This window comes from Podarcis muralis, chromosome 10, assembly GCF_964188315.1.
Source record: "Podarcis muralis chromosome 10, rPodMur119.hap1.1, whole genome shotgun sequence".
Taxonomy (NCBI): Eukaryota; Metazoa; Chordata; class Lepidosauria; order Squamata; family Lacertidae; genus Podarcis; species Podarcis muralis.
Genome location: NC_135664.1, coordinates 77664791 through 77682566, shown reverse-complemented (window position 1 = coordinate 77682566; position 17776 = coordinate 77664791). Strand labels below are relative to the sequence as shown.

The 17776-nt window shown below is 46.7% G+C and overlaps 2 protein-coding genes across 4 annotated transcripts; one reads left to right on the top strand and one right to left on the bottom strand.

The window, feature by feature from the left end:
• Positions 1-360: 360 nt before the first annotated feature.
• LOC114605416 (uncharacterized) lies at positions 361-7108 on the bottom strand. Of its 3 annotated transcripts, none has more exons than XM_028746697.2 (3): positions 7021-7108; positions 3171-3297; positions 361-2168 (listed from the first exon to the last, which is right to left on the bottom strand). In XM_028746697.2, exons 2-3 carry the CDS (start codon positions 3202-3204, stop codon positions 523-525), a joined length of 1680 nt encoding a protein of 559 aa, XP_028602530.2. In that variant the 5' UTR covers positions 3205-3297; positions 7021-7108; the 3' UTR covers positions 361-522. The 3 variants fall into 3 exon arrangements, with proteins under 3 accessions (XP_028602530.2, XP_077791672.1, XP_028602528.2); XM_077935546.1 differs by having other exon boundaries at positions 361-2165; XM_028746695.2 differs by lacking the exon at positions 7021-7108 and adding an exon at positions 6499-6752.
• A 9406-nt stretch (positions 7109-16514) lies between these two features.
• LOC114605417 (coiled-coil domain-containing protein 166-like) lies at positions 16515-17572 on the top strand. Its single transcript, XM_028746700.2, has one exon. It carries the CDS (start codon positions 16532-16534, stop codon positions 17543-17545), a length of 1014 nt encoding a protein of 337 aa, XP_028602533.2. The 5' UTR covers positions 16515-16531; the 3' UTR covers positions 17546-17572.
• Positions 17573-17776: the final 204 nt, after the last annotated feature.

Sequence of the window (17776 nt, the reverse complement as noted above, 5' to 3'; positions counted from 1 at the left end):
TATTGACAGCACAAAACTGGAAAGAAGACCAAATAATAATAATAATAATAATAATAATACCAACGAAGAGGGACTGGCAAGCAAAACTGATGGAATATGTGGAGATGGATAAGCTGACAGGGCAGTTAAGAGACCAAGAGTACCAAAAAGTTAACAGCAATTAGAGTAATTTTTAAAAAATATCTGAAAGATTACTGCGGCGATTTGAATTTTTTGGCTGGGCTAGATTGACTCTTGTAAAGATAACCAGTAGAAACGGTAAATAGAAGATTAGATACAACTGGAAAGGCATACAACAAAGAATTCTATGGACCCTAGTAAGATGTGGAAGTCCAATGCAAACAAAGTAACAACGTTCAGTAGATAAGTAACATATTTATTTTATTTTTTGTTTATGCATACATGTACAATGGTAGAATGTTGAGAGATTTCAATTATTTATAGTGAATGTTGACGTGTATGAAAAGGGTGGTTGTAAATCAACAGAAAAACCAATAAAGATGCAAAACAACAACCCTTAACCTATAGTTTTCCCCCTTTATGAATTCTTTGATGGGTCAAGAGATTGTCCTTCCGAATGAAACTCTTTCCACATTCCAAACACTGAAATGGTTTCTCCCCTGTATGAATTCTTTGATGAGAAGTGAAATTCTGCTTCCACAGAAAGCTCTTTCCACACTCTTGGCACTGAAATGGTTTCTCCCCACGGTGAAGACTTTGATGACTATGGAGGTTTGCGTTCGTCTTAAAGCTCTTCCCACATTCCAAACACTGAAATGGTCTCTCCCCTGTATGAACTGTTTGATGAGAAGTGAAACCGTGCTTCCGCAGAAAGCTCTTTCCACACTCTAGGCACTGAAATGGTTTCTCCCCACGGTGAATACTTTGATGACTATGGAGGTTTGTGCTTGTATTAAAGCTCTTTCCGCATTCAAAGCACTGATATGGTTTATCTCCAGTATGAATTCTTTGATGGGCTGAGAGATTGGCCTTCACACTGAAGCTCTTTCCACACTCCAAGCACTGATATGGTTTCTCCCCTGTATGAATTACTTGATGGGCCTTGAGAGAGGACCTCTCACAGAAGCCCTTCCCACATTCCAAGCACTGATGTGGTTTCTCCCCACGGTGAATTTTCTGATGCCGATATAAGTTTGCGCTATTGCTAAAGCTCTTCCCACATTCTGAGCACTGATATGGTTTCTCCCCTGTATGAATTACTTGATGGGCCTTGAGAGAGGACCTCACACGGAAGCCCCTCCCACATTCCAAGCAACGATATGGTTTCCCCCCTGTGTGAATTATCTGGTGGGCTGTAAGATTGGACCGCTGTCGGAAGCTCTTTCCACATTCTGAGCACTGATGTGGTTTCTCCCCAGTATGAATTCTTAGGTGGGAAGTGAAGTAGCTGCTGTTACTGAAGCTCTTTCCACATTCCAAGCACTGATATGGTTTTTCCCCAGTGTGAACTTTCTGGTGTTCACGGAGGTTTCCGCTAATTTTAAAGCTCTTTCCACATTCCAAGCACTGGTATGGTTCCTCCCCTGTATGAATTCTTTGATGGGTCATGAGATTGGTAATCTCACGAAAGCTCTTTCCACACTCCAAGCACTGATAGGGCTTCTCCCCTGTATGAATTCTTTGATGGGAAAAGAGCCTTTCTTTACTACTTAAGCTCTTTCCACATTCTAAGCACTGATAGGGCTTCTCCCCTGTATGAATTCTTTGATGGGTCATGAGATGGGTCCTCACACGAAAGCTCTTTCCACATTCCAAGCACTGATATGGTTTTTCCCCAGTGTGAACTTTCTGGTGTTCGCGGAGGTTTCCGCTAATTTTAAAGCTCTTTCCACATTCCAAGCACTGGTATGGTTCCTCCCCTGTATGAATTCTTTGATGGGTCATGAGATGGGTCCTCACACGAAAGCTCTTTCCACACTCCAGGCACTGATAGGGCTTCTCCCCTGTATGAATTCTTTGATGGGAAAAGAGCCTTGCTTTACTACTTAAGCTCTTTCCACATTCCAAGCACTGATAGGGCTTCTCCCCAGTAGGATTTATTCGATGGGAAGTGATATGGGAGCTCTGGCTGAAGTTCGCTCCACACGGCCTCTCCACTGTGCAGATTTTGTGGTGGCCTCCCTTCTTTATTTCCAATTCATCACCTTCTGCAACGAGGAGAGAAACCGATTAGAGCCTCAGGAAGAAATGGAGCCCCAAATTATTGAACAATGCTAATGAACACATGTGATAGAGGAAGAACTGAGGGCATTAGTCGTGAGGTCTTACTACAGAGCTTTCCAAACTGTGTTTTGCGACACATTAGCGTGTCAACTACAGTGTGTAGCTCTTTCGCACAAACTCACCCCACACTCCTCCTGGGGCTGGAAAAGGGTTAGTTGCTTGTAAAACTGAATTACTGTGTCATGAAATGATGCAAAACTGAATTACAGTGGTACCTCAGGTTACATACACTTCAGGTTACAGACTCTGCTAACCCAGAAATAATGCTTCAGGTAAGTACTTTGCTTCAGGATAACAGAAATCGTGCTCTGGCAGCGCGGCAGCAGCAGGAGGCCCCATTAGCTAAATTGGTGCTTCAGGTTAAGTACAGTTTCAGGTTAAGAACGGACCTCCGGAACGAATTAAGTACTTAACCTGATGTACCAATGTACTGTGTTGCAAAATGATGCATGTCTAAAAAATGTGTCACCAACATGAAAAGTTTGGAAAGCTCTGTACTCCAGGGTTCACCGCCTTTTTTGACTGGCATTCACTGACCTATTTATAGGAACCTGAGATTTGAAAAGTCTGGCTCGTTCCTGGGATGGATTTTGTTTGGCTCATGAAATCCACTCCATCTCCAATGTCAATTGTCTCTTTGGTCAACCAAAAACTGATGGAAGCAAAAAGAAAAAACCTGACAAAAGCTACTTCCACTTCCCCATCAACTCTGCCGTCTATATTTTAAAAGGCCTAGGAAGTTCAGCCTGATCATGATTAAAAAGGCATAACCAGAGGAAGAATATTCACAGAAAAGCGGTAGGTAGCCTTCCATTCAAGGTAAGCTGGTGGGGTGTTAGAATCCCAGATTCTGTAGGTGGGAAGTTCATCACATAGATATATGTCTTGAATTTAAAAACAGATATTATGATCCAACGGAGCCTTACCAAGAGAGTCCATGATGCCCTGATTCTCCTCCATGACTTCCTTAGGCAGAGCTCTCTGGTCAGGATCCAGCAACGCTCACTCCTCATCTGTGAAACATGTAGCTACATCTTCCAAACACACTGCACCCTAAAAGAAAAAGGTCTTAGTCTTAGATAGCATAAAAATTATCTACTATACTTTGCTCTGTTGTTTTCTGCCTGTTCTTTGCTGCGTTGTTTTAATGGGATTGTTTTGCTGCACATTTTAATTATTTAAAATGCTTATTTAGCATTTTAATGGAATAATTTTATTGTGTATTTTAATGATGGAAATCTTTGTGTAACTGGCTAGAGCTCCACGTTGCGTTCTTTTCTCCCTGTGCGCTGTTTTAGGGGGGAACCCTCACTCTGCAATTGATGGAGCTGATCAGGTGCGCCCTGGCCAATGTTTACTATTGTTTGTCAACTGCTTAGAAGCCAATTTAGCATTCAACAATCAATACTGAAATAAAACTACAACTGATAAATAATACTAGTGACATACAATCACGGAAGAGACCCTGAGGATTATTGTCCAACCCTCTGCAATGCAGGAATCTCAATTAAAGCATCCATGGCACTCCAGCCTCTGCTTCAAAGCTTCCCAGGAAGGGGCCCAGCACCTCTTGAGGGAATCCGTTCCACCATTACTCTTACTTAATCTAAGCACAACCACAAGGGCTCCAGACTAGGGCTGGGTGATATATCGGCACATCATCCAAAACCAGCCTGAAGTCCACATCATGGTAACATCATAGTTTCATACCATTCAACGTGGCAATATATCATGAATCACAATGCGAGCTGGCCCTATGTAAAAAGTAACCAGTGGGGAAAACTGTGAAGTTGGTCATTGCTTTTCGTGATTCCTGCCGCCCCTGTTGCTCTGCCACCTCAGCGCTTCCCTGCCTCCTGCAAGGGGGAGCAAACCAGAAGAGCAGGTGCTGAAGAAAGCAGCCGTCCAGGAACTTTCCTCAGGAACAGAGACACCACGAGCTTCTTGTTTTCAATGCATGTGCCAGGCTGGTAAGTGGCGGAGGGAGATGCCGGTCCGAGGCGGCTCTGGGCTTCTTGCTGGGAGCCCCTTGCTCCCTTCCTTGCTCCTTCTCTAGGCTCTCTGCCTGCAGGCGTCTCCTGATCCCCGACTTTCGCCCGAGGCCTCGCCAGAGAAAGAAGCCCTTTCCTCCTTGCCCCCCCAAGCCCTTTCCTGGTTGCTGCCCAGCCCTGTCCTTTGAACGGCTGCTGCCCTCAGTCGGAGCTCTCTTGGAAGCAGCAGCCAGTCCAATGGAAAAAGAAAGTGGGGTTATTACTTCTCAGGCTATTAAAGGTAAAGGTACCCCTGACCATTAGGTCCAGTTGTGACCAACTCTGGGGTTGCGGCGCTCATCTCGCTTCACTGGCCGAGGGAGCCGGCGTACAGCTTCCGGGTCATGTGGCCAGCAGGACTAAGCCGCTTCTGGCGAACCAGAGCAGCGCACGGAAACGCCGTTTACCTTCCTGCTGGAGTGGTACCTATTTATCTACTTGCACTTTGACATGCTTTCAAACTGCTAGGTTGGCAGGAGCAGGGACCAAGCAAAAGGAACTCACCCCGTCGCGGGGATTCGAACCGCCAACCTTCTGATAGGCAACTCCTAGGCTCTGTGGTTTGACCCACAGCGCCACCCACATCCCTCCTCTCAGGCTATTACTTATGTTAATAAAATAAAATAAACTTTGTCCTGTTGTTCAAGCCTCTTTCCTCCCCTCTCCCCTTCTGTGTGTCTCTCAGTTGCCAGAGAACACCAAAATGCACATTTTCCTGGCAAAATATATGCATTTTATTTAATACATTTTTGGTTTGGTGAAATTTTGTCCATTCTTTCTAGTTTGAACTGGTTTATAAAAGAAAATTAGCAAACAATCAAATAACTGGTGTTGTGGGATGTATATACAAATTCAATTAAGACTCAATAGTGAATAATATTTTAACATCTAAAAGTGTGACAGAGAATTTGTTTTTTTCTTGTTTAGTAATGTCATTAATTTGGGGGGGAACATTCTCTTACCTTACCTTTGATATCTATGCTACTTATTACTTCTACAGCTTTACATAAAATGTGCTAATTTTAAAATTATATGTCCTATTAAATAACTGCTGCAACAATATGCTAAAGGTAATTAAAAATGTATCCGTTTTAGACCCCTAAGTAGTAGCAGTTGCTAGTTTTCATTTGCTTCTCCACAGTTTCAGGCTTATTTCAGACACTGTGATATATCGGTATGATATATTACAATGTTGAAAACTAGACATCACCCAGCCCTAGAACATTATCTGTTAACTCTGATAGAATCAGAGTTGCAAGGGACCCCGGTGGTCATTTAGTCCAACCCCGTGCAATGCAGGAATCTCACCTAAAGCCTCCACAACATGCCGTTTTGTTTCTGTTTAAACCAATTCACGAACCAAGAACTCATATATTGACCACTAGTAATAAACCACATGCTGAAGATATTCTTGCACATTTATTGTGCTATTTTTGTTATATACAAATAACATGAAGACTCAGGAGGCTCAAAGACTTCTTTGTATCCTCGGTTATTCCTATGATCCTTGTTCTAGGGTGTGTGGGGTATTAGGGGAGGGGCAGAACCTCTGGCAGGGGACCCGTCATGCTCCTTCTGGGGTACCTGGTCCACCTTTGGTCCCTACCCTGCACCCAACTCTCGCCCATGCCTTCTAGGAGCTGCCAGCATGCGAGAGGGGCCGCAATCCCGGGAATGGCTTCACCTGGCCAGCTAAGGCAGGTGAGGGAAACCAGTGGGTCTTGAACCCTCCGTGAGTTTGGGACTTCCCAATGAGTGGACGAAGAGAGGCTCCAGCAGATTCAGCAGACAAGACCAACAGGGGGTCCGACGGCCCAGAAGGTGGTTTCTGCAAGTGCTGTGGAGGAAAGGGAGCCCGTCCAGGAGGAGAACTCTCCTTCTACACCTCCACTGCCCTGCAGGATCTTGTCAGAAGAAAAGGCTCCGGAGGAAACAGGGCTGCTAAGGCAGTGGCTGGACTTCTCAGTGGGAACGCCTGTGATAGGAATTTTGAGGTCTTAGATATATGGTAATGTTCCTAAGTGTACCAACCAAGCACCTACATAGATCAGCGCAGGAAGACCAACCTGGAAGCATTTTGATTCCCAAACTGACCAAATGTTTTCCCTGCAAGGAGGGGGGGGGGATCAGGGAGGCTTCCCATTGTCTCAGGAGTTGAGTAATCAGCATTTTAATGGGTGACAGACTATCAGGAAAGACAAATCAGGAAAGGCAATCAGATAACCTGGCAAGCAGGAAAAAGAACATTCAAATTTCTGTTTTTTTCCTGTGATGTAGGTATGATGTTTCTGGGGGTGGTCTTGATCTACAGGGTGGCAATTTCAAAAGTCTAGATAAGGGCTTGGGCGCCATTGTCCTGGGTTCCTTCTCCTTTCCTTTGTGTGGCAGCGAGGACCCGGTTGCAACAGATCAATCAAGATCCGGCTTTGCGCCTCCATATTCTCTCTCTGCTTGGCCTCTGTTCTTCTCTCCTGCCAATAGGGAACCCACTTAAGGACTCTCGATGGGCTCTCGGGTCCCCATCAAGGAAGAAGGGCAGCTTTTGTTGCCCACCCGCCCTCCCGCCAGAGGCCAAGGAAAGAAACCCCTCTCTGACTTCCAGAAGACACCTGAGGGCAGCCCTGCCGAGGGAAGCTCTTCCTCGTCCGGCTCCTTTTCCTCGGCAGGCGCCTCCCTGCGGCCAGGCTCCCCCCCCCCGGCCCCCCCCCCCGCCGCCTCCTTCCCGGGAGCAAAGAGAGAGACTCACCGGACGGTCGCCGGCCAGGCCGGAAGAGACGCGGAGGGCGGGGCTTCCGGCTCCGCCTGCCTTTCCCGTCCTCTCTAGGAATCCCGCCCCGTTCACTGTAACCCTTGCCAAGCCGGGCGGCCGAGGGAAGTCGAAGGTGAACGAGTCGAAGGATCAAGAAGCGATCTTGGTTTTCCTTTCTGATGATCTAGAAACGCAGGCACAGCAACAAGAAAGGGAAACTTTGATTTTATGTTAAGAAAGTTATTTCTATTTTTAAAAACCAATAAAGGTGAATTGAAAAATGAAAGAAACGCAAAATAACACAGCCGACTTAACAAGAACCACACAAAAAATGAGGGGTCACTCCGATCCAACGTTCATCAGGAAATGGGATATGTAAAGATAATATAAAAAAATATTAAAAATATAAAAAAATATTTAAAGGATTATTGTCATAATGTGATGTCTGCGGCAGCCTTTGAATGATGGATAATTAGAAGATTTCATAATTTTGATGAAATTTAACTTTAACCAAATAAAACAGAAAGATACAGTGCGCTAGATAGAACAAGTGGTGGATTCATGGTGGGGTGACGGGAAGTCAATAGAAATTAAAGAAGAACATATCGTGATGTAATGTAATAAGTTTTATCTTCTCTCTCTTTTTTGCCTTTTTGGACAATTCTTCTGTATGCTTTTTGTGTTAATTTCAATAAAGCACTGTTAAATAAAAGAACAAGAACAAGAACCAATAACTGGGTTCCGAGCTCTTCCCTCCCTTGGCCAGAGGAAAAGGCTCTGCCAGAAGCGGGAAACTGCCGGGGAAGAAGGGCTGGACGGAGTCTCTGGGGAGGCGCGCCCTGCACTCCCGCCGGCCACCCCAATCCGGGGAGCCACTTGGACGGCTGGGCTAAAGCAGGGCTTGCAATCCTCGGGGACTTGTCTGTCTATCTCTTCCCTGCATGCCCGGACGGGCTCTGGGGCTGGAGCAGGCGAGACCGACAGGCAGCGGCGGAGCCCCTGCTGCCCCTGGGGAGAGGGGCACGGGGGGGGGGAGCCCGCTGCGCCCTGGGTCGCGCCGGGCCGGGCAAGAGCGAGCTGCCTGTTGTGGGGTCCCTCAAAAAATGGACCCGGGACCGCAGCCCCCCAGCCCCCACATTCTCCATCTCTGCCAATAGCGAGTCCCACAATCAAGAAGGCGGCTTCTGCCTTTGCTGTCGAGCTTGTCAGCCTGGAAAGGGAGCCCATAAAGGAGAACTCTCAACCTAAAGCTCTGCTGCTTTGCAGCTGTACTCATTTGTTAGAGAAAGAGAGAGAGGGTTTTTTTGACAGAGAATACCATTATAAACGTGGGTAAACCCAAGATACATCAGAGACATAGAGACATACATAGAGACATCACCTTGCCAAAAAAGTGCTGTATAGTTAAAGCCCTGGTTTTCCCAGTAGTGATGTATGGAATGAGAGCTGGACCATAAAGAAGGCTGATCGCCGAAGAATTGATGCTTTTGAATTATGGTGCTGGAGAAGACTCTGGAGAGTCCCATGGACTGCAAGAAGATCAAACCTCTCCATTCTGAAGGAAATCAGCCCTGAGTGCTCACTGGAAGGACAGATCCTGAAGCTGAGGCTCCAAGACTTTGGCCACCTCATGAGAAGAGAAGACTCCCTGGAAAAGACCCTGATGTGGGGAAAGATGGAGGGCACAAGGAGAAGGGGACGACAGAGGACAAGATGGTTGGACAGTGTTCTCAAAGCTACCAGCATGAGTTTGACCAAACTGCGGAGGCAGTGGAAGACGGGAGTGCCTGGCGTGCTCTGGTCCAGGGGGTCACGAAGAGGCAGACACGAATAAATGACTAAACAACAGCAACAACAACAACAAACCCAAGATATTAATAAATGGCAGGATTTTGATTATTTGTGGTATGAAGGGAGAATGCAGGCTGCGAAGGAATTCCTGGGCTGGGTATGCAAACCAGCCTGGCTGGCTGTGGGAAGAGCAAACCTGTTTGTTGTTGTTGCTGTTTAGTGGGCAAACCAGTTAGCATGCCAAAAAGGTGTGAATGAGCCGTCAAAAAAGGATTCTTTGGCCTGGGGAGTCTGATGTCACAAAGGGGTAATGGTGTGTTTGAGGGGACAGGAAAAGTGATCTTTGAAGCAGGGACTCCTTGGAAGGAGGAGGAGGAGGAAGAGGGGCTGAGATCCATCTTGGCAGGGGAGATGAAAGGTTGCCTGCTGCCATGCTGTGGGCCATGCTGTAAGTTCTGGACTCCCTCCATGCAGACTGAAGGTGTAAATAGGTGAATAAACCATATTTCTTCAAGCACGACAGTCTCCACCGTATCTTCTATTCTCCAAAGGGGCACAGATCCTGTGTGGGTGCCTGAGACGCCCATGGGTTCTTGCCACCACTTGGCAGGGAGAGGGGCAGGCACTGGACTTTTGGAACAATACAATAAAAGTCAAACTAATCTGAAGAAAAGAAATGAAAAGAACTAAAATGATAAGAGGAAAAAAATCAAGAGATAGAAAGGCAAGAAAGGGAATACAAAAGCCATCTGTCACAATTACATCCTGTCTTTATCCATACCCAGAAAGGTAGACCCTCCCTGCTTTCACCTGGAAGCTGCTGTTTCTTCTCCCAACCCCCAAGATCCTTTCTATCTCTACCTCCCACTTGGGCCCCCCAAGAAGAAGAAGAAAGAGGGGCTTCTAATTCTCCATCTGCCAATTATATATATTATAATGATTCAAATTATTTGAAGCATACACTGCAGGAAAACACCTAGCTATATTACATTAAAGAGTTGCTAAGCAGTCTGCCAAACACAATTCTTCTCAGACACCACAGATTCATCTTTTTCTGTCAAAAAGTCCAAAAGTAGTTCTTAATTTTTTATTCTCCTTAGAAGTCCAGAACTGTCCATTTCTCGTCAAGTTCAATTCTTTCCCAGGATTCTATCAGATCTTAATATTATAGCCCTCAGTTCTGGACTTTTTCCAATTCTTCCTCACATCAGTTGTTAGTGACCCTGAAGTTTCTTGCTATGCATTCATTTCTCTCCCTTTGAAGCCCACCATTTATGATCGTGCCCCATCTTCTCCAACCATAAAGCATTTATTTCTTTCATCAACAAAACAGCTTTCTTTGTCTGTCTCAGTTTTCCTCTCCTCCACCACTATCTCCTGCAGCTCCTCTTGCACACCTACTCCTGGGCCCATTTACTCAGAAGTAAGCCCCTCACCTGCCCAGTCTTCAAGTTCCAGTAAGATCACCTCTGCTCTCCCACTGCCCTCGGCCCACCAGCAACCCAGGGGGGGGGGCAAGCAGCAATGTGATTTTTGCTTCCCCCAGGCCAGCACCCTTGGTGGGGGCCAAATTAGCAAAGCCTTAAGGACACCCCTGGGCATGGAGCAGATCGTCTGGGACTCGCAGGAAGATGGTCTCCCATCTTGAAGAATTATGCAGCTTTGTAGAAGCGTTCCAAATTATGCCTGTGTGGACAAAGTGGTCAGGGCTGGGGGGGGGGGCCGCTTTGGCCTAGAACAGCAGGGCTCCTCTATTCCTCCTTGGACACCTTCTGTTTTCAACACTGTGGTGATTCCACCTCCATTGTGACGCAGTTGCTCTTCTCTTGAGCACATGATTCTGATGGTCTTCTGTTCTTTGGACACCTTCCATTTTCAACAATGTGGTGATTCTACCTCCATTGTGATACCAGAGTTCTTCTCTTTAGTGTCTTTTTTGCCTTGAAGCTTTTCAGGAGGGTTCATCATCCGAGAGACCAATGTCTCGCATGACTGACACTCTGATGGGGCAAAAATGTCCAAGACATTTCTACAAAGTGGCCCAGAATTGAGCTTGCCATTCATGGCGGCTGCTCTGCTCTTTGCTGAGGATTGCTGATGACGATGGTTCCTCAGGGCTAGCAGGGCCCATATTGACAGAAACCTCCGTTCTCCGTACGTGTCCCCACTGCCAGCACCACCAGCACCCATTGCTTGGAGGAAAGGTGAGGAAAGACCCTTCAGCCCCTGCCACCCTCTCAGCCTCAGCTTCTCTCACAGCTGCTTGGTGGCTGCCCACCCCTGTCCCAACTTCAGAAATGGTACAAACAGAAATGCACTGAAGCAGAGCTCCTTTGCACCTCAGCACAGGGCAGGGCAGGACAGGTATATTCTTACTTATCTTCAGACCACAATCTCATTGTTAGTCCTTGCAGTGTTAAGACAAGACATAGTGGCCAGGCACTAAAGATGCGAGGGATTCGGGTGACTCTGTCAAATTGCAACCTGTATTTCTCAGCCTGCGGGGGGGGGGGGGGCGACCTGCTGCCTCAGAACAAGCCTAAAGTCTGCTTGGATTTGTGTGACAAGTGCCATCATTGTTTGGCACCTGTTTGGTGGCTTGTCCAGGGCTTTGGACCAGGTCAGGTTCATCCAGCCCAGAATAGCTTGTTTTTGAGCCTAGCACCAGCTCTCCCAAACCTCAGGCAGAGAAGGGTCTTTCTCACCACCTGCTAGGTGAGATGTCAGGGATGAGACCTGGGTCTCTTCTTTCTTTCTTTCTTTCTTTCTTTCTTTCTTTCTTTCTTTCTTTCTTTCTTTCTCTTTCCACATGCAAAGCAGGCAGTCTACCACTGAGCTATGGTGCGTCTCCAAAAAGGTTGCTCAAAAAGTCATTGTTGATATATGTGTTGCAATTGTGTATTTTACAAAGGATAAATTACATGAAGGAGTTAACTGCGACAGCTGTGAAACAGGTGACCAGAACCAAAGTCCAGCTTCTGAGTCACTGTCTTGTGTCTTGTGAGTCTCGTGAACAGTCTCCTTAGAAGGGAACTGTGTGTGCAAGCTAGCAGAGGTGTAGAGTTGGGTCTGAGAGGAGAATGCAGAGTTTGTCGGAGGTTGAGGAGATAGTGTGAATGTCAAGCATTTTGTCAAGGACCTGCAGCAGGGGGATTACAGCTGGAGAACTTTCTGCTAGGAAGCATCCTCTGCTACCAGGAGAACAAAGTGACGGAAAAGCAACCTTGGACTCCTGCAACAACTGCACCATTTTCTTGTACTTAAAAGACTGCACCCTCTTGTGTGTGTGTGTGAGAGAGAGAGAGACTTTGTATTGAATCCTTACATTAGACTGGTTGCCTGTTTGCTCATCTAAATGCTACCTCTGAATTAAGAACCCATCTTCCTCAGCCTCTGTGAGAAGCAGTTACTTCAGCACAACCAACAAAGGTTATGGGCCCGTTGTGGCCAGCAGGTGGTGCTAGAGAGCAACAAGCGAATTCTTGAAGTCCATCCCACACTTTGGAAACCAGCAATCTGAACTCATCACAGTCAAGGAAGATTTTGCAGATACGGTAACTCAGGGGGCAAATGGGGGTCTGTGAATCCTATGTGGCTAAGTGGTTGTGGAAGCTGCAGAAAGTTTAACTGCAGGAAGGGAGCAAGCAAGTTTCACAATGTCTGTGTCTCTGAGTATGGAGAAACTAACAGAAAAGAATTATGCCAGTTGGTGTGTCAAGATGGAGGTGCTGCTCTGGAGAGAAGATTTATGGGACCCTGTATTAATGACCCACCTTCAGACCCTTCTTCTCCTGAGAAGGGAGTGGGTGGCGCTGTGGTCTAAACCACTGAGCCTCTTGGGCTTGCTGATCAGAAGGTCGGCGGTTCAAATTCACTTAACGGGGTGAGCTCCTGTTGCTCTGTCCTAGCTTCTGCCAACCTAGCAGTTCAAAAGCACACCCCCAAAAAAGTGCAAGTAGATAAATAGGTACCACTCCAGCAGGAAGGTAAACAGTGTTTCCATGCGCTCTGGTTTCTGTCACGGTGTCCCGTTGCGCCAGAAGCAGTTTAGTCCTGCTGGCCACATGACCTGGAAAGCTGTCTGTGGACAAACGCCAGCTTCCTCAGCTTGAAAGCGAGATGAGCGCCGCAACCCCATAATCGTCCTTGACTGGATTTAACCATCTGGGGGTCGTTCACCATTTTACCTTTACCTTCTCCTGAATGGCTTCACAGAGAGGAGAGAGCAAGAGTCACAATAATTACTGATCTGGAAGACAGCCAATTACTGACTTAGAGGGCTGTTAACTGCAAAAGAAGTTTGGGCTACTTTAAAGAATTTGCTTGTGAGAAAAGCAGCATATAACTATATGAATGGGAAAGAAGACAGGAGCAAGGGAAGATGGCAGAGAGCTGTTTCAAGAAGCCAAGATAAAGAAGTGAATGTAGAAGAAAGAAAGAGTGACAACATGTTGAAAGTTTATGGAATTTGTAGGTGCTACAACTGTGGATCAGAAAATCACCTTAAAATAAATTGCCTCAGGAAACATTTGGATTACAAATCTACAGATAGAGAAAGAAAATGACAGAGGAAAAAATGGTGTTTCTCTGCCGACATTGTAAAGGTAGACTCTGTAATTGCTGAGGGAGTGTAAATCAACAGCAGCTCCAATTAACACAAAATGTGAAAGAAATCCTAAGTGAGTTCTAGAACTTCTGCATATAGATTGAGCAGATCCATTCCAGGAAACTCTGTGAGGAGCTAAATTTAATCTTACAGTTGTTGACAATTTCTTGCATTTTGGGTTCATTTATTTGTTGAAGTGTAGCACCCTGCTTGTGGTTAACGCTTAGCTGGAATGAAATATTCAACGCAGCAATAGAGAAATTAAAATAATAATTTATTTGTCAGACAAATAAATGAGAGGCACAGTGGTATATGGTTACCAAGCTCTGGCCTGGCCTCCTGCCATTATGGCCAGCACTTATATTCCCTTAATCCAGCCCCCTTTGCTCCTCCTGTGGCTGCATCTGTCCAATCAGCCTGGTTGAAATTCCTATTGGCTGCCTGCTATATCCAATCACAAAAGATACACCCATTTCCTTCTATCCTTATAAGGGAGACAAAGAGCTATATATTGTTACATCTATAAATGACAAATAAGTAATAATATATCTTACATGGAATCTTAATTACCAGCTCACCTCTTGCCCTCTTTGCCCTATTGCCTTCTAAAACAAATGGTTAATCTTAAATTTTTATCTTAAACATATGTCAAGGATCTTGAGTTTCACATCAACATTGAAAGATCTCCTTCATTTGAAAGTTTCTAAACAAATGTCTGACAACTATATATCAGGACTGCTTGGATGGCTGCTTGGATGGCGTCTTCTTGTCTGGCAGGGGGGCTAGGCTGGTGGCTGACTTAATTTCAGGATAAATACAACTCTTACAACTATATGAAATAAGAATCTAGCATTTCTTAAATCCTTTGCATAATTACATTTAAGCCAATATATTTAAGCTAATATATTTCATACATTATCATAGGTAACCTTTTAAAAGAATAAAGCTTCTCAAAGTAGAAAGGAAGGAACTCAGTAAAAAACAGCTTTTAAAAGAAACCTCTTCAGTTCACACCTCCCCCTTTCACCCTCCTTTCCAGCCTCAAAATAAAATAGGAAGAAGCTTCTTCTTCCCCAGCCAAGCCAGTTGCCTTTCCCAACATTTATTGCTCTTTTTAACTCTCTCAGTTTAAGAAAGAAACTGCTTTTAGAAGATTTCCTAAAAATGCCCTCTTTTTCTGTCAGCTAGATGTTTTTTTTCCCATTTGCCTCTGGCCTTAGAAAATACAGCTCAAGGTTTAAGAGAGGCCCATGGTATCATTTTACTATTTACCTACCACTTTTACAACTTAGTTGTACTCTACAGCATGCAAGGTCAATGACCTGCTTCTCAGCCTTTTTATGACCGCAATAAACCAGGGGGCCCTTTGCTTGCCAGCTGCTTGCTGGAGCCGCTTGCTGGTTTTCTACCTTGGAAGAAACATTATTTTTAGAATTTTAGGAACCTGATCAAAATATAAGCCAATATAAGTCTTGATTAAAAATGCAGTCTATATTCAGATGCCACAGAAGGAGAAGCTAAATAGAGGTTTGAGAATTTTGTAAACTGGGTGGAAGCAAAATATGATGCAAAGATAACTGGAGTGCAATCAAAAAGAGGAGGTGAATTTATCTCTAATAACTTTGAAAGATTTCTGTCTGAAAAGGGAGTCCAGCATAAAAGGGAGTCTTCGGGTGTTTGTGTGTTGAAAGGAAACATCTAGGAAATTGTCTTAGGTGGATTAGCAGTTTCTTATACTCACAAAAGCCAAGAACCAACATCCTCACAATGGCCACTGGTGAAAGTGTCTTTTGATATAATTAAGGATGTCGCAGCCTGAGAAACAACAGGGAAATCCCTTAGCTTCTCTGTCCAAAAAACTCAATAGACGGCATGTACCTTTTGCCCCATCCCTTCTTCATTGTATTTTAATAAATTTAAAATTAACATAATGCACAGTGAAAACCCAATTAATCGAAGAAGCTTCAGCACAAAGCACTCATCAGGTTCTGAGCTTGCTTCTGAGATGCCCAGAACAAAATCTCTCAGATCATGCGTTCTGGCAGAGCTGCATTTTTCAAGTGCTCAAGAAAGAGATATGTTGACTACATCCTTATGGACTGGGTGCAATGGAGCAGCTCCCCCTCCAGCCCCGTATCTGGCCAACAGCCCCTTGCTCATGGAGAGCTCCGGGGGGGGGGGGGAGACCCAGTTCCCTCTCTCTCCAACTCTTTTTATACATGCCTCAAATGCTTCTGTCCGTTCCCATGTCAGGAGGGAGCCAGCAAGCAGTAACTCACACGGAGCAGGTGAACTTAACTCTTGATTAGAAAAAAAAGGATCTGGACAGGAGGACCAAGCCTAAGGAGCACAGCAAGTCTTCCTTGGTAGGTCTGATCCTTATGAGGCAGTTGTGGAGCCTGAAAGTCCCCACCTTCCCACAGCTAAGGGCCTTCCTCTGCCAGGTCCTTCCCAAGCAATCTGAGACGGCACCTGTGTTTCTGCCTATACCCCTCTTGCTTCATGCCTCTCCTGATCCTGGGAGACTAGGGAGGTGGAAAGCTTGTCACAGCAGGGTGTGTGTGCGTGGAAGACACTTGTGTTTCTTCACCAGCCTGACTCATCTCTGCCTCTTGGCCTCCCTCAGCCCACTCTCCTGCTTACGCTTCTGATTCTGATTCTAGACTTCCCTCTGCCACAGACCCCTCCCCCCCCCCCGCTCACTAAACCCCGGCACCTCTTCTGCTTCTGCCACCTCCTCCTCCTCCTCCCGGTCTGCTCCCTCTTCACCCTCCCACCACTCATTGTCATCTCACCACCAAGCCGCAGACTCTGAGCCTTCCTCCCTTGGTGGTTCCCCAACTGGTTCCTCCCACTATTCCTTTGTGTCCAACCAGTCCATGACACATGGATAATGGTGCTGGTTCAGTGCAGATCCAAAATGTCATCAAGAGTTCAAATGATGGCTCATAAAAGTTCCATTTATATTGAAACTGACTGTTTGTATGTTGCTGCTTTTAGAAAATTGACTGAGGACTTCAGGACCTCAGAACGTGGTACCAAAACATTTAAAATAAAATCCCACTGCATTTCTCTTTTGTCAGTGCCTGAGAGGGCAGCCCCTGCCACAGCATGGCGACAAAGAAGACCAGGTCCAAGGCTCGGAAGAGCATCGCCAAGAGCCAGAGCACGACTGGGCCGCTCTTGACGGAGCAAGAGCAGTCCCTGAAGAAGGAGTCCCTCATTCTGGCGGAGCACATCCACACCTACACGCAATGGGTGGACCAGTTCCAGAGCAGGAACGAGTTCCTGGACAAGGAAGCGCAGGAGATCCGGCAGAACAGCAAGGCCTACCTGAGCTACCTGAACAGGCGCGCTGCCCGGTGCCAGGACGCCATCACCACCCTCAACGAGCAGAACCTCTTTGACCTCACCAGCGTCCTGAAGCAGAAGGAGGAGCTGACCTCCCAGTACACGGACAAGGAGACGGAGATGAGGAGCCAGCTGATTGAGATGGAGACCAAGTTCTCCCTCATGACCAAGGAGGTTGAGGAGCTCAAGCCCTTCAAGGAGCTGCAGTCCGAGCAGCTCCTCCGCATCCGGGAGCTGGAGAAGGAGCTGCTGGCCATGAAGATCCAGCACTCGGAGGAAATGCGCTTGCTCAAGAGCAAGTACCTGCACCAGAAGGCGGAGTACGAGGTGCAGGCGGAGCAGAAGGTCCAGGCCCTGGCCAAGAAGGCCGAGAAGGAAGCCGTGCGCAGCCTCATCCAGCACACCAACCGAGTGAAGGAGGAGAACAGGCGGCTGCGCAACGAGCTCCTCGGCCTCATCCAGCGAGCTAAAGGCCTGAAAGCCTTCCGGCAGCAGCTGAGGGAGCAGAAGGAGCAGCTCCTGTGGGAGCTCCAGTATGGGCGGGGCCTGGCACACATGCGCCGCTGGCTCCAGCAACAGGCGGCTCAGAAGACTGGCCCCACTCCCAGTAGCCAGCCTCCCAAGGGTGAACAAAAATCCTCTTGGGGCGCGAGCACTCAAGGGTCCGCAAAGAGGGATGCTCAAGCAGCCGCCGCCAAAGGTTTGCCACCACTCTGGAGCCCCAAGGGCAGCAGCAAGCAGCAAGCGATGCCCACAAGCAGCCAGCAGCCTTGAGAGAGTGAGCGGTTTCCAGGCGCGTGAGCAAAGGCCTGAGAGTAGACTTCTAAATGCGGAGGCAGAAATCCTGACTCAGAGACAGAAACAAGCTGTTTGGGGATTGGAGACTGCAGCAGCTCATGCGCTCTGCTCTTCGCTTCAGAAGCGGCAGGAAACATGGACCAACCCCCCCCCCCCAATTAAAAGGATGTGTGTGGATGCGCGTCAGTGCTGGACAGCTTCCTGTCC

What these genes read in the sequence shown, in the direction of transcription:
- LOC114605416 (XM_028746697.2), bottom strand. Translation starts at nt 3,204, where the DNA reads ATGGAGGAGAATCAGGGCATCATGGACTCTCTTG. An exon ending in GGGCATCATGGACTCTCTTG is followed by an intron (nt 2,169 to 3,170) that starts GTAAGGCTCCGT and finishes TCCTCGTTGCAG; the next exon opens with AAGGTGATGAATTGGAAATA.
- LOC114605417 (XM_028746700.2), top strand. Translation starts at nt 16,532, where the DNA reads ATGGCGACAAAGAAGACCAGGTCCAAGGCTCGGAAGAGCATCGCCAAG.